This window comes from Leptinotarsa decemlineata, unplaced genomic scaffold (assembly GCF_025532065.1).
Source record: "Leptinotarsa decemlineata unplaced genomic scaffold, Ldec_3_MD MMD2_tig00078422_RagTag_RagTag, whole genome shotgun sequence".
Taxonomy (NCBI): domain Eukaryota; kingdom Metazoa; phylum Arthropoda; class Insecta; order Coleoptera; family Chrysomelidae; genus Leptinotarsa; species Leptinotarsa decemlineata.
In genome coordinates this window covers 10793497-10811144 of record NW_027412747.1, presented here as the reverse complement: position 1 = coordinate 10811144, position 17648 = coordinate 10793497, and the positions used below count along the sequence as shown (strand labels likewise).

At 34.5% G+C, this 17648-nt stretch overlaps 1 protein-coding gene across 1 annotated transcript in view; it reads left to right on the top strand.

Annotated features, from left to right (window-relative positions):
* Positions 1-17648, top strand: part of BBS4 (Bardet-Biedl syndrome 4) — a 150681-nt gene that overhangs the window by 43277 nt on the left and 89756 nt on the right. The window contains exon 7 of the mRNA XM_074186423.1: positions 10724-10846. Within this exon, the coding sequence (XP_074042524.1) occupies positions 10724-10846 (123 nt within the window). The remainder of the gene's footprint in view (positions 1-10723; positions 10847-17648) is intronic.

Sequence of the window (17648 nt, the reverse complement as noted above, 5' to 3'; positions counted from 1 at the left end):
AATAGTAATAATACATCTTATAACCAAAACCCAGAATTGAATATTTCAAACTCTTCAGAAATGGCAAATGTTTTCAAACCCGAATATTTAAATTGTGTTCCACAATTCGATGGGAACCCAAATGAACTTAATAGATATTTGAGTACTTGTGATAGCTTAATTACTCATTTTTATGATGCCGAAAATCCAAACTCTTTCCAAAATATATATCTATTGAATAGTTTGATTAGTAAACTAACAGGAAATGCTAAATTAGTAGTTAATATTCAAAATGTCACAACTTGGAATATTTTAAAAGACACACTGTATAGGAATTTTGCAGATCAACGCGATGAAGCCTGTTTGAATAGAGACATGGTTATGATGAAACAATACCCGGCTGAAAAACCTCAACAATTTTTTGATCGAATTTTGCAAATTCTCAATCTGATTTGTTGCTATATTGATTCTCATGAAGCAGACGAAAATTCGAAAGTTTTAAAACGCAAATTATATAATTCATTAGCTTTAAAAACGTTTTTATCTGGATTAAAAGAACCTTTAGGAACTACAATTCGTTGTATGAGACCAATTGATTTGAATGAAGCTTTGCAATTCATCATTCAAGAAGAAAATATCAATTATTATCAAAACCAATCAAACAGAGTTTCTGTGAGACAAAATAGTAGCCAAATAAGATCAAATTCTAATCAAAATTCAAATCAGTCCCATTTTCCAAGAACTTCTTTTAATGCCAATACAAGAAACGATCAATTCCAAAATCGTCAATCGTTTAATCAAAATAGATATTCAAATAATCAATTCCATCCACAAAACAATTTCCCTTCACAGCCTATAAATATTCAACCAAGAACTAATGTTCCACAACAAAAATTTTTCCGAAATTCCCAAGTTTTCAAACAACCTACTAATAACCAGAACGTTTTCAAGCCCAATCCTAATCGGAATCTTCCCAGTCAAACTCCTATGAGTGTTTCAACAAGGCAAACGTTCAACAGAAATCAACCAGGTCCCTCATTTCCTAGTAGACCTCAACAAAGAAACTTTATCTCAGAAGAACTTTTCAATACAGAAACGAATGATGTCGAATATTATTCACAAGATTCTGAAGTTGAAAATCAGAGCCAGTATGAAAATTTCGAAAATACTGAATGTAATCCTGATGAAAATTTTCAATTGATAAACCAAGACATCAATCAAACGTAGAACCAGTGATAATATCTTTAAATTCAAGTAATTCTAGTGAATTACCCTATATAATTCTACCTGAATATAATTTGAAATTTTTGGTCGATACAGGTTCGACTAAATCTTTTATTGATCCAAATCTAGCTTATAATCTATACCCCGATAGAATCCAAAATGATCCTTTCATAGTGTCAACCGTATTTCAAAAATCTTGTCACAAACATAGTGCTTTCATTCCAATTTCAAGAGTATTTAATGTTTCTGGAAATCTGAAATTTTATTTATTCAAATTTCACAATACATTTCATGGATTGATAGGTATTGATAACTTGAAACTACTTCAAGCAAATGTTAACTTGAGCAAAGGATTTTTGACAACACCTCATTCACAAATCAAATTGCATTATCATAAAATAAAAAATGATTTGAATCTCATTACCATTCTTCCCCGAAACGAACAAGTAATTAAGATAAAAACATCTGTACGCGACGGTGAAATTATAATTCCTTATCAAAAGATACACAACTGCGAAATTCCAGAGAGTTTGTCGATCGCGAGAAACGGAGAAGCGCTAACAACTATATTAAATAACAGTACGGATCAGATTACACTAGATTTCTCTGAACCTATTGTCGTTGAAAAATTTAATAGAACATGCATACAAGAATTTAACTTCAACAATTTTGATGAGACGTACAAACGTAAACTGGACTTATCTAACATTAGAACTGACCATTTGAATGTCGAAGAAAAATCAATGATAGAAAAATTATGTTTAGAATTTTCTGATATTTTTTACAATGAGGATGAACCGCTCACTTTTACAAATAAAACTAAACATCGTATAAAGACAACGGACGAAATACCCGTTTATACAAAGACATACAGATATCCATTCATTCACAAAAAAGAAGTCCAAACACAAATTCAAAAAATGTTAGATCAAAAAATTATAAGGCCTAGTAGTTCACCTTGGTCGTCCCCAATTTGGGTCGTCCCTAAGAAAATGGATGCCTCCGGTAAACAAAAATGGCGAGTTGTTGTAGATTACCGGAAGCTTAATGAGAAAACAATTGATGATAAGTATCCCTTGCCAAATATAACCGATTTACTAGATAAACTAGGTAGATGCCAATATTTTTCGACTTTAGATCTTGCCAGCGGTTTCCACCAAATTGAAATGTGTGAGGAAGACATCGAAAAAACAGCATTCAATACCGAAAATGGGCATTACGAGTTCCTCAGGATGCCATTTGGTCTCAAGAATGCTCCCGCGACCTTTGAACGAGTGATAGAGAATATCCTTAGAGGTATTCAAAACGAAAAATGCTTAGTTTATTTAGATGACATAATCATCTTTTCCACATCTCTCCAAGAGCATATTGAAAGGCTAAGAGCAGTTTTTCAAAGACTCAGAGAGTCAAACTTCAAAATTCAACTCGATAAGTCAGAATTTTTACGAAAAGAAGTGGCTTATCTTGGACATATTGTTACTCCGAACGGTGTCAAACCAAATCCGGATAAAATTAAATCAATAAAGAACTTTCCTATTCCAAAAACAACTAAACAAATTAAAGGATTTTTAGGACTGTTAGGATATTATAGACGATTCATTAATAACTTCGCAAAATTAACGAAACCACTTACCAAATGCTTGAAGAAGGGTGCACAGATCATCCACGACGAAGAATTTCTATCGTGTTTCGAAACTTGTAAAAATTTACTAATTAACGAACCAATCCTTCAGTATCCAGATTTTACTAAACCGTTCAATTTAACAACGGACGCCTCAAACGTAGCTTTGGGTGCGGTCTTGAGCCAAGGACCTATTGGAAAAGACCTTCCAGTAGCGTATGCTTCAAGGACTCTAAACGACTCCGAATCAACTTACAGCACAATAGAAAAAGAACTATTGGCTATTGTCTGGGCAACCAAATATTTTCGTCCCTACCTTTTTGGCAGGAAATTCAATATAGTCACGGATCATAAACCACTCCAATGGCTATTTTCAACGAAAGACCAGAGTTCTAAATTGCTAAGATGGCGAATTAAACTTGAAGAATATCAATATAATATAATTTACAAAAAAGGGTCATCCAATACGAATGCTGATGCACTTTCACGCATTGAACTACACACAAAAGAGTCAAAGACTTTTTGGGAAGAACTAGACGAGATAATCGAAGAGTCCGAACGTCTAGCCGGCCCCTCTATTACTTTTGATAACCAAAATAGCGTTAACCCCAACTTAAATACCCCGGATTACCAACCATCTTCGGATATATTAGAAATTGGTAAACCTCTTCAAGATAATATTTCCATGATAGTTAATGCCGATACAGAATCTACTCAAACTCCTGAGAAACATGAACTAAACCCAATTGAAGAAATTGATGATATTACCGTACACACTAATACCGAGGAAAATCCAATTGTTGAAATACCCATTTCAGAATCCCCGGTAAATTTTGGTCAAAACCAAATTATTTTTCAATCTGTTCTTCATTCACCATCTAAACCAAAAATAACGATCTTATTTGAGAAGAAACAGAGAATGACTGTTCAGCTTTCTTTAAATAACTTTGAAAGAGACGTAATCGATTTTGTAAAAGAATATATCGCACCTAACATACCTTATTATCTTTACTTTGAAAATTCAGATAATTATGAACGATTTTGTGAAGTAATTAGACAAAATTTCAAATGGCCTTCATTAAAATTTAAAAGATGTAAATTCAAACTAATCGATGTCACAGATAAAAAAGAAGCTTTAGAACTGATACAAGCATATCACGAAGGAAAAAGTAATCATAGAGGCATTGACGAGACCGAACAAAAACTCAAAACCCTTTATTATTGGCCCAATATGAAAGATTCTATCCAAACCTTCATTAACGAGTGTGAAATCTGTCAAAGAAGTAAATACGAAAGACATCCTATCAAAACAAAAATGAATATAACCCCGACAGCCACCAAACCATTCGAAATTATCCACATTGACGTTTATACTTTAGAAAAAAATAAATTTCTTACTATTATAGACAGTTTTTCGAAATACGCGCAAGCATATCATTTGCCCTTTTTATCGGCAACCGATATAGCTGACAAACTTTTGATATTTTTTTCACATCATGGCGTACCTATCCAAATTATAGTTGACAACGGATCTGAATTTAAAAATACAGTTATTGAAGAACTTCTCAAACTGCACAAAGTAAATGTACATTTCTGCTCACCCAATCATCCCCAATCAAACGGACAAATTGAAAGACTTCACTCTACTCTCATTGAACACATTAGACTTCTTAATACTAGAGGATTTCTTAAAACACCGCCTCAAACGAAAATGGTTTATGCTATACTTGCATACAATCACTCAATACATTCCGCAACAAAATTAAAACCCATCGATATAGTTAATGGACATATAACCAATGAAAATCCATTCGATATCGACATAGACAATATTCTTCTCAATGACTATACAAATGACCACCGAGAAAAAACTAAATTACTTTACGCGGAAATAAACAGAAAACTAATGAATCGAAAAGAAAAGGTTATTTCAAAATCTAATGAAACGCGCGATAATCCAGAAATGTTCAAACCCAATTCTAAAACGTACGTGAAAAAACACTTGAGACAAAAACACGCTAACAAATTTGAAAAACCGACCACTATCACAAAAGTAGACGAATCTATGAAGACAGTTTCCACAGAAAATCATGAAAAAGTACACATAGACAATTTAAAAAGACCAAGAAAGAAGTGCTATGATTTTAATAAATAGTTCATTTCATTTCTTTTCAGAATACCTTTTGTATTCGGACTTCAGGACAGAATAACATTGAAAAACCTGGAAAACAATCCTGGTATGATACCTTTAAAATTGGGCACTGCCAAAATTCAACAATACTCACACACACTGATACACTACTATGACCTGAATCCATTCATAACTGAAATCCAAAAACTGAACGACCAATACGGACAAACTTTAGAAGCACTCAGTATAAACAAAAATAATATTTCCTCAGCTGAAACAGAAAATTATATCAAAATTTTGACTTTGACAAAAAACAAGACTGAATCCAAATTGCAAGAAATAATCACAAATCCCAAACGAATCAAAAGAGGATTGATTAATGGTATTGGTTCGATATTTAAATCAATTACAGGAAACCTCGATGCAGAAGACGGGGAGCGATACGAAAAACTTATTAGGGAACTTCAAAACAACCAAAAAGTATTGGCTTCTAGCGTTGTGAAACAAAATTCAGTTTCAATCAATTTGATCAATAAATTCAATCAAACTGTTCAACAAATAATTCACAATGAAAAATTTCTTCAAGAAAAAATAGTTCATATTGCTGCCATATTCCAAACAAAAAGTTATGAAGAAAATAGAGCATATGTTCACGATATACTCAACCAAATGATTGATATGTTTGAAATAGTCAACTCTGCCTTACAGGACATTGAAAATTCTATAGCATTCGCGAAACTCAACATTATGCATCCAAGCATAGTGAAACCCACCGACTTATACGCCGAACTTCTTAAATTACACGGAATTATTGCAAATAATCAATTTCCTATTGATACTACTTTAGAAAACATCTTGAAATTAGAGAAAATCATAAACATCGAATGTTTTATTCTGAATAATAGAATAACCTTTCTTCTTCATGTTCCAATCACATATCCATACATTTTCGATTACTATCACTTATATTCAATCCCTACATATAGTCAAAGTCAGTTCAAGGCACTTATACTCAAAAATTCATTTTTACTGAAGAACTCAGAATATTTCACATTTAAAAGCGACGATTGTGTCAAAGTAGAACCACAATTCTATGTCTGCAAGAAAATGCCGATTAGAGAAATTTCTGGAAATCTCTGTGAGCTGCAACTCCTGAAGATGGAAGACACTTCCACATGTAGACAAATCGATGTTAGGATTACTAAGCCAATAGCTAACCAACTGGAGGACTCTACCCAATGGATAGTGATATTTCCAAATAAAACGACAATCCACCTACAATGTAATGAACAAGAGGAAGTTCAAAGAATAATTGGATCCTATTTAATTGAAATCCCAGTAGGCTGCAAAATCAAGGCGAATCAAATCGAAATAATCAATGAAGAAAATGTAATCAATAGCAATCAAATAATATTGATTCCTGAATTGAACCAAGATCGCAACCCTCCAAGAAGTGTAAATATGAGCTTTCAATTGGACGATGTTGACCTAAAAGAACTCCAAAACCTGAAAAATCAGCTAATTGATAACAATCCTGAAATAACATTCAACCAAGGCGGACTTTACCAATCACCGAGTATATGGACTTTAGTGGTTTACTTAGCGATCATATCAATGATAGTTTACTTCTTGTACAGGAAAAATGTACTTCGATGTTGCACCAATAAGAAGCCAAGTCAAGAAGAGAACCAATTACAAGTAGTAAATGAAGTAGCCGATCTATCCACTGTTCAACTACCCCGCTGTGCATGATAGTTGAATCTTCGGGGGGAGGAATTATCTCACCACCTAGGACAATCCCGCTGATCTAGCAGTACCACCACCCTGTTCCAGATGCTGACAAGACAGTTCTCACAGGAGCGCACATCTTCGAAGCTTCGCATCCAGAGTCAGTCAGATTTTATTCATCAAACCAACAACACGTATAATTTCATATATTTTGTATTTCTGTAATTTTTCATTTTCAAGTTTGTAACAATAAAAGTATTTTTTAAAAAGCAAGTTTAGTGCCGTCGATAGTTAATTCACGATTCACTTTCTGAACTGCCCTCTTGGGTCGGGAAATCGGGCTTATATAATGTAACGGTTTGATGTCATGTGTTTGTTACATGATTCAGCCGGCATACTGGTCAGGTCTGATTTTTACAACATTTTTTTCTGGAAATCTGTATTGGTGACAAGATAACTGTTATCACTACGTTAATCTACATTAGATTCCATAAGACTTCTTCGATTTTTATGCACACACATCATTTGGTTCCAATTCTACAAGGTGTTTCAAAAAGTTAGTGTGATTGTTGCAACAATTTTTTTATGGAAATCTGTATGGGTGACAAGAAAACAATTTTCACTATGTTGATCTACCCAATATTCTATAAGAGTTTTGTGATTTTCATGAACGCACATAATCTGGTTCCAATACTACAAGGTGTTTGAAAAAGTGAGTCTGATTTTTACAACATTTTTTCCTGGAAATCTGTATAGGTGACAAGATAACTGTTATCACTATGTTAATCTACCCGAGATTCCATAAGACTTGTTCGAATTTTATGCACGCACATCATCTGTTTTCAATTCTACAAGGGGTTTTAAAAAGTTAGTCTGATTGTTTCAACAATTTTTTATGTAAATCTGTACCTATGGGTGACAAGGAAACGGTTTTCACCATGTTGATCTACCCAAGATTCTATAAGAGTTGTGTGATTTTCATGAACGCACATCTCCTGGTTCCAATTCTACAAGGAATCTCAAAAAATGAGTCTGATTGTTTCAACAATTTTTTTTTCGAAATCCGTTTGGGTGATAAGAAAATTAATATTACTATGTTGATTTACCCGAGATTCAATAAGAATTTTTCGATTTTTATGTACGCACATCATCTGGTTCTAATTCCACAAGGGGTTTCAAAAAGTTAGTCTGATTGTTGCAACAATTTTATTCTCGAAATCTGTATGGGTGACAAGAAAACAGTTTCCACTATGTTGATCTACCCAAGATTCTATAAGAGTTGTGTGATTTCCATGAACGCACATCATCTGGTTCCAGTTCTACAAGGAATCTCAATAGATGAATCTGATTGTTTCAATAATATTCTTTTTTGAAATCTGTTTGGATGACAAGAAAACTGTTATCGCTAAGTTAATTTACTCAAGAAACTATGGAAGTTGTGTGATTTTCATGAACGCACATAATCGGGTGTCATTTCTACATTGAGTATTGGAAAGGAAGTCTGATATTTCCAATATTATTCTTTCCTAAATCTGTATTGTTGATGAGAAAACGGTTATCAACGCGTCAATCTACTCAAGATTCTATTAAAAGTTATACACCAAACGTTCAACCTATAATGAATAGGTATTTCCAGCCACAGATATAAATACGGGTGCTTATAATTTCATATCCCAACCACAGATTTTTATTTTCCTCTACGTCAGCATGTGTGGCCAGAAATCTGTGGATGACTTCACGCCAATTCCAAAGGAATAATAATAAAAAGTAAAACGGCGTGCCACGCCGTTTTACTTTTTATTAATACTCCTTTGAAAGGAGCTGAATTATTTTGTTTGTTGAATTTCAGTGATACGTGAATCAAATTGATTGTTGATAATTTTTATTCGGCGTCACGGTTGTACGGCGTTTTGTCGTACTATAAATGAACTAGCATGTTGCCATATGTAACACTTGAAATTCTTGATAAATCCGCTCAATACCAGCGCCGAAGTAAAATTATCAACAATCATTTTAAATGTATCTTTCTAATGTAACAAACTTTTTAAATCATCAAAAAATTTAATTCTTTGTCAGAAATTAGATTTTTAAAAAGATTGATGAAATAAAATGATACTTGCTTGAGAATGTTTTTTACAAAAGTTGTGACCAAATTTTAAATTGAATGCATTAAAGTGAATGTTGGAAATATTCAACACTTTCAATAAAATTGAAATACAACAATCTTTATTATTCGTAGAAAAATATTCAGTATGGAAAGTTAATTTGCTATATTTTCAGACAAACGAAAGTTCATTATTATTACCAACAATGTTTCATGGAAAACTTTGACAGTCATTCAAATATATTCATTGAAAAAGATGAATATATTTTAAGAGAAATAAGTTTTTGTAAAAATTTGTTTAGCTTTCTACTTAGGCATCTTTTTACAAAAAATGTGGGATTTCCGAAAAAAAAATCAAGTAGTTGTTTCGGGAGAGCTTTTTATTCAAGTTTGTATCTACGCATGTTCTACATATCTTTGTTGAGACTTAATTTTGAACTGAATGACTTCTTTCTTTCAGAAGTTTTTTTATGAAGCGAAAACTTTTTTCCAGAAACTGATCTCTCCTGAAAATGTATCCTTTTCATTTCAATTTGAACAGATTCCTATATCTGAGATTTAATCAAATAGCCTAACCGTCATCGTGACATAATTAAATTAATTTCTTCCGGTGACAAAAGTCGTAATGTTACGAAAAAAAGAGCATTCCGTCTTGTAATGTCAATTAAAAGGTGCTGATGAGGTAATAAGACAGATTACTTATTCTGAAGGTTCCAAGAACGCCACTGGGGATGATAGAGTTCATGTAAGTGATATTTCTTATCGCAACTCTTTCATATATTATATTGTGTAGCGTTCCTATGAATTAAATCGGCTTCAATTCCATGACGAATGTTTGGAATACAAAATGAATTGGAAAAACTGAATTTTCGTTCAATTCAATGTTCATATGGAAGTAATTGTTTCGGGAGAGCTTCTGAAGGTAACTTCTGTGGATGATCTATATGGTCTCCAACCCACTTTTTATTGTATATCAACGACTTATTGAAAAAAAACGAAGAATCCAATATATTGCTTTGCTGACGACAGCACGCTTGTCTCGTCATTTCATTTGGATTATAGGACTTCTTATATAGCACATCTTAATGAGGATCTAGAAGTAATTTCGAATTCGGTTGGAACTAACTAGGTTCAATTTGATGTCGCGGAAAACCAGGCATTGGTTTTCTCCAAAAAGATAAATGTCTCCGAGCAGGATGTAATAATGTCAGGATAAACACACCTCAGCAACTTTTGATGCTTTATGAAGCTCAGATCAGACCTTCATCCAGAAAAGAGCCATCCACCTGACTGGAGACGCGACCATCACTTGCATCTTTGAAAGTCTGGAACATCGAAGAAATATTGGGGATTTGTCTCTCTCTCTCCCACGGTGAGTGTTCAAGTGACTTGGCATTTTTGATACCGCCAAGAGCGATACATATCAGAAATACGCGATGGACTGTGGCTACTCATCGTATTGAGGTTCACTCAGTACACCTCGAACTTTACTGATCAAGATCTCTTTTATTTGGAGAACTGCGTTTATGTGAAATAAACTTCCTGCGAACGTTTTTGCAAATGAATTTGATCTCCAGCAGTTCAAATCCAATGTGAATCGCTACTTTCGCACAGGCACCGCTGTTAGAGAGCTTCAAGGATTTTCCTGTAGTGCTTGTGTTTTATCCTTGAAAGAAGAGTATATTTGAACCTTTTCATGAAAATTTCGTATTTAGCAAATATTTTGCACGAGCGATAATCAATTGAAGTGTTAATTTTGCCGAATAACAAACATCTGTATGTAGCCTATAGGTATATTTCATCTTCAGTTCAACGTAGACTTCGCAGCGAAAACGAAATAACTTGATTTACCAGCCAGTGATTTCTCTTATTCCAACGACCTGTAACTCTTTTTATACTTTCAGACGCAAATAATAAATCAGTTTTTTGTTTTCAGAGACATGATGAACACGATGTGGCTTTGACGAAGTACAAAATGGCGATCCATTACCAACCGGATTCAGTGGCATTATGGAATAATATTGGACTGTGTTTTTACTCGAAACAAAAATATGTCGCGGTAAGTTATTGAACAAGCAGCATTAGTTAACGTCCACATAGGGTGTGTTAAAAATACAACAGATGTGTTTGATGATGTGGATGATATCTTGACGTGTTTTATATTCGACCTTTTCTGTCACTAGCACATAGACAACAAGTGTTGCATTAAAAAGGGAGGGAAAAGCGAGAATGAAGCGTAGGTATTCGAATAAAAAATTTGAGAGGCCGTTCTATCTTGCGTCAAAACAATACAACGCGCGAATAGAAAATAAAATAATGATAAAAAACTTAAAAAAAAGCTTTTATTCAAGTGCCCTAAAATATCAAAATGAAATTTTAAATCACATTAACCACATTCATTTATGACTTTACAGAATTGAAATTATAATAAAAGCTTGTCGCGATAATTTCAATTTGTAATTGAAATTTTGTAATTAGGTAGGCACCTACTAAACTTGTAAGCAATTAATAATAATAATAATAATAATAACTTTTTTGCACACATAGGATTTATCGGGTTTGAAATTTAAAATTTTATTTGAATTTCATCTGACTGAATATGTAGAGATTTCTTCTAGGCATCGCGACAATCTTTTATTATAATTTCAATTCTGTTAAGTCCTAAATGAATGTGGTTAATGTGATTTGAAATTTTATTTCGATATTTTTAGGGCACTTAAATAAAAGCTTGTTTTAAAAGTTTTTTATCATTATTTTATTTTATATTTTTTAGTTTCAATCGATAGTTATCGATCAATACAAAAGTCCATCTATAAAAAGGAGAGTCTTTCAACAGAAAAACTTAAGGACGGGGAAAACTATTATTAGGATAAACTATATTATATAGAAGTAGGTAGGTACCTACTCCTCCAGCATTCCTTATAGAAGAATTACCTTATTATATTTCTTAGTCTAATCATTTCATTGATGGCATCATTATTACATGGCCGAGTCCCAGTTAATTTTGAACAGTCTAATTCTTCTATAAAGAGGCCTTCTATTGATGTGACCCTAATACTTAAAGCCACGTACGCTTGGCCGGCAGCGAACAACTTTGAACCCAAGTATACAACAACGTGGTCAACCGTACTACCCTGCATTTTGTGAACTGTATAAGCGCAGCATAAAACAATTAGCAACATTCTACGTTCAGCTGTACCATGGCTAAATTTAATTGGAAATTGCACAGATTCCGGTTGAATAACGTGGATCCCATCTTTGCCGAAGTCGATACGGACTGATGGAATGTCCGTGTCATACATTTGGGCTCTCCGGAAACAGATCCATATTATATGACCGATGACACCATTCACTAGACCCTTAGACACATCAACATTGTATCGCAACATCACCTTGGCACCCACAAATATTTCCAACTCTTTAGGCAACCCCCTAGTCTTGTTTATATCAGATTTAATTTTTTTTTCTAGAAATATATTTTTTATTGAAGCCAACCCTGGATGTGGCATCTATTTCATGGTGGGTCTACCAACTGCCTATCATAAACGAATGCGTATACAAAATTTCATGTCCCTGCTATTTACCGCTGAGGAGATCTCTCGAACGGAGCCGATCCTGGCAGCAGCATCAGGTCACGTTTATGATTTACATACATTGTCATCGGTTCTGGACCAGCATGCAAAATTTCAGGTCGATCGGATACCGGGAAGTGGGTTAAATTAAACTTGCAAGATTTGTTAACATACATACAAGTCAAGTTAAATAAAAGCTTTTAATTTAATAATCAATATTCGATTGATTTCGAGTTGCCACCATAATTGAAAAAATATATTGTAGGGTACAACCTTGATTGGATTTTATATGTCCCTTTCACCCTGTTACAAATTATTTTACGATTTTTCGTGAAAGAATCCACCCAATTCATTTAGTATTCAAACTATATTTCCAATCCAACAAAAATAGAAAATTTGTCGTCATGCGAAACAAATGAATATTTTTGTGTACATTTTGATAGTTTCTTTTTTTTACAGACAAAACATAAGCACTACAGGAAAATCCTTAAGGCGCTCTCAGAGCGGTGCCTTTGCGAAAAGAACGATTCATATCAGATTTAAATCGCTGGAGATTATATCCATTTGTGAAAACGTTCTCAGGAAGTTTATTCCACATGAACACAGTTCTTCACATGAAAGAGTTCTCAAATAGTTAAGAACTCCGCATATTTCTGATATGTACCGCTCTTGGTGGAATCAAATGTGCCAAGTCACTTGAACATTTCCCGTGAAAGTGTCTATAGAAGAGAGACAAATCCCCAACCTTTCTTGTATGTTCCAGGCAGAGCCGTCGCCATGGGGGGTATGGGGGGAGCCTCCCCCCTGCTTTTTTGGCTTGGGAAGAAGTTGGGAAAAGTTGGGAAATGTTGGGTCATGGAGATAGAAAAAAATAATAATAAAAAAATCTTGGATAGCTAAGTAAGAAAATCAATATATTATAGTAGTAACTAATTCCTCGGCTTTCATTTCTTCGAAAGTTGGGAAATTTTGCTGGTGGAGTTGGGAAAATTTGGATTCCCTCCCTTCCCTGTTTTTTCTTTTCGCTACGGCCCTAGTTCCAGGCTATCAATGTTGCACGTGATGTTCACGTCTCCAATCAGGCGGATGGCTCTTTTTTGGAGGAAATCCAGCAACTTCAGGGTATGTTTGGGGACAGAGCTCCATACATGAGACCAATACTCCAAAGAAGGTCTGATCTGAGTTGCTGAGGTGTGTGCAGTTTTCTGGTTCGGAACATTGTTCCAAGTTTTTGAGAAGCAGTCTTGCAATTTCAGCGACATGATTGTGCCAAAATATATTGATGTCCATTTTAACTCCCAATAAACTTATCGAAACAGAAAGTGCAATTGTCTGACCTGTCATTATTATATCCAGTTCGGAGACATTTATTTTCTTGAAGAAAACCGATGCATGGGATTTTGTGTCATTGAATTGAACTTGGTTACTTTCACCCCAATTCGAAATCACTTCTGGATCGTCATTAAGATATGCAACCTCCTGCCGCCGGTGAAGATGTGCCTCCGTAGCCGATGTCTGAGATCAATAAAATTGACATAATATCGAATCAATGTATGGAAGGCATTTCAGAAAGAAAATAATTTGCTGAATAGAAAAGTACTCCCAAATAGAACGTTCTAATCCAAATAACACGCTTATATTGGATAACTCACATCGATTCCACTTGATATTGGTGCCACCATATATACATATTTTTCTAAATATTTTGCTGACCAGAGTCTTCCCATCGGAATATTTCAATCTGAATTCATAATTTTTATCATTCAATCCCTTACTCTTGCCACCAATGGGTGAAGTTGAATCAACCCCTGTCGACGGGTATATCTTTCAATATATTCTACCGACCATCGAAATATTTCGAACATATTGTATAAGTTTATATATCTTTATGAGTTTTTATTGCCACCAACGAGAAAAGTGAATCAACCCCTTTCGAAGGGTAGTTTACTCCTGTGATTTTTCATGATATTTTGCCGACCAAATCTTTCCTATTGGCATGTTTTAACTAATTTCTTTAAGTCAATATCTCTTGATGAGTTTTTATTTACACAAGCTTGAGACATGGTTCTGTGGAATATGTTCTTCCTTACGATTCAGTAGACGGTTGTCCTGATAATCTAACAAAAAAATTGAATTAGATAATTTAGGAAATACTTGATGCATGAAGAGTATTTTACAAGTGTTGCTCTTGACGAAGAATTTCAAGAACGAGGTTTTAACGATGAACGAGAACGAGAATATTTCCTACTTATTCACCAAACTCAAACACCTGTTCGTGCAGTTGCAGTTTCGTAAGAATGTATCATCTTTCACACCAACCGATTTCCTGGTGTCTTCGAAGTCCACTAGATATTCGTGTTAGGACAACAAGAGGATTGTTCCGAATTCTTCGGGTTCTTGTTGAATACTCTTCTTGGGCAGGAATATAGCAGAATCAATACCCCTGCCGCTCTGGATTGAATGATTCCGTACAGTCTATCTCGTCTTGTGTTTGTAGCTCTTTTGCTAGAAACATCCTCACTTGTTTTCTTTGTAGTACATTTTCAAGAGGTAACAAAAACCTGTGTGACTTTCTGGAACTTCAAATAGGGTTTCCTAATATGATTGATAACCAGTCCATGCAAAGCTTATTATTAAATCATCTGAAAATTGAACTGTCAACAGGTGTAAATAACTGTACTGCCAAATATGCGCCAAACTAACTGACTATTATAAGTCAAGGAGTATAGTTGAAACACCAGTCAATCTTATGATAACACTGATGATCTTCAAACATGACTCAACCTCTGACGGAAGCACAAAACTCTTACGAAGGTTTGAAATAGATGAACATTTCAACCTAGCGGACCACTATTATAATATTCATGCAGTCATTGTTCACTGTTGTTCTGGCGTTGAATCTGGTCAGTATTATGAATTGGTCGAAGACGAAATCGACTGTTTAAGTTTGACGATAGTCGTTTCACTGAATATTCGAGCAATATCTTCAAATTTATTGGAGCCTCTGAAGACATCCTACATTTTATTCTACGAAAAAGAGGACATTGGCAGATCAAGATCTTCAGATAATGTGGTGCTGCAGGTTTATCCGGGTTTTCCTGCAGCTGAAAAAGCAAATACGCCACTGGAATTAATCAAGTCGCCATGGAGCACCAATTAATTTTTGTTGTTGTTTCATAACTTCATAATTTGTATTACTTCCTTTTTTATTTTAATATAAAAGTTACTCTTTTTTTCAACCAATGGAAACAGTTGGATTCACCTTTTTCGAAGGGTAATTTACTCTTGAGATTTTTCATGATATTCTGCCGACCAAGACTTTCCTATCGAAATGTTTCAAACAAACTACATAATTCTATCTTTATTTATGAGTTATTATTGCCACCAATGGGAAAAGCTGGAACAACTCCTTACGAAGGGTAGTTCACTTGTGTGATTTTTCATCATATTCTGTCGATTAACCATAACTGTTTATCTCTTTTTAAGTTATTATTACCACCAATGAAAAATGTAAATGAAAGTAAAAGCTGGTTTTTGAAAATGCTTTCTACCATAATTAATGTTTTCATTTGTCAGTTGGATATGTTCCATAACCTGTTTATTTCATTTAATGCATTACTATGAATGCAATGACCCGTTATTTGATGAAAATCGATTAACACCCTATCAGTGATAATAATTAACCCTTTCGAGCCTGTCGGTACACATGAGTACCGGCATGAATCATGCAAAGCCTACAGGCAAATATTCATATTTCATATGGTTTCTATACGTACCGGTGCGTCTCCTACCGTCCTATGTAACTGTGATGCGCGGAATTTTATTCCAGGTTATGTAGTAGTCGTTTATTTGAGCAGGGTCACGTTTTGCCCTCCGTTTTCAGTTAACTTTTACGGAAAAGAGTGACATAAATTGCGCGAATTGTGTGTATGGATTTAGTTAAGGGTAAGTTTCAAAATATTACTACAAAATATGATGCGAAATACTGCTGGAAATAAAAAAAAACACCTGTTTTCTACACTGGTACACATATGTACCAGTAGTCAGTAAGTGCACTAGATGTTGGTACATGTATGTACCGATAGTCTTCTGTATTGACTGTTTCCCTTTTTGTTTCAGACAATGTCCAGAAAAAAAAATATGTGTGGATGAGTTGGACCACATCGCTGAACATTTGTTAGAAGTTTCGAGTTTATCCGACTTTTCGTCGGGCAGTAGCGATTTATGGGAGCCATCATCTGCAGAAAATTCGGGCCAAGATAATGAGTCATTGTGCAGCAATGATGATATGGATTCTCAGCAAGTCGAAAGCTTGGAAGGAATAATTGAAAGTGAATCACTGGATGGAGAAACTGCTCATGGAGAAGAGTCTGGCGATTCAAAAAATCGTAGAATTATATGGTCTGATGTGACACCAGACTTTGTTCCAAGAAAAAGTGTTCCACTTTCACGAGAGTGTTCTTTATCTTCGGAATTTCACAAAGACATGAGCCCTATTGATGTATTTCATAAAATTTTTCCTCGCTCGCTTTATATGTATATTGCACAGTGCACCAATGCCCGACTGAATATCCTGCGAAATGCTAAGGGAAATAAGAAAAAACGGATTTTAGATACTGATGTAGGTGAAATACAGATTGTGATTGGCTCAGTTCTCATTATGTCGTATAATCGATTACCATCAATTGCACATTATTGGTCAAAACATCCATCAATGGGAAATATAACTATAAAAACGCTATTTCGAGGGATAAATTCAAACTAATTTCGTCAAAATTATATTTTACTCCTCCAGAAAAGCCGACCGATTGCTCTAAAACTTATTATATTGGTGACATCGTTCAATGCTTGAAAAACACGTTTCAAAAATTACGACAGGACAGCAATTTCCAAAGCATTGATGAATCGATGACTGAATTCAAGGGGCGGTCATCCCTCAAACCAACAAAGCGAGGAATAAAAATGTGGCTCCGTTGTGACTCAGAAACAGGCTATACGTACGATTTCAACATTTATGCGGGTAAAGAAGAGGGCAACCAAGTTGGTACTTTAGGAGAAAGAGTAGTCAATACGCTTGCAAATACCATACAAGAGGTCGATGTTACACTTTGCTTTGATCGTTTCTTCACCTCTGTTGATACTCCATTCAACAAACTATGCAGCAGTTGGTACCTGTATTGCTACTAGAAAAAATATTCCGAAACTACCCGAAAAACTGAAAAAGGGTCAATCAGTTTTCAAATGCACTGAGGAGGGTGTAATTTTTGCAAAATGGCAGGATACTAAAGA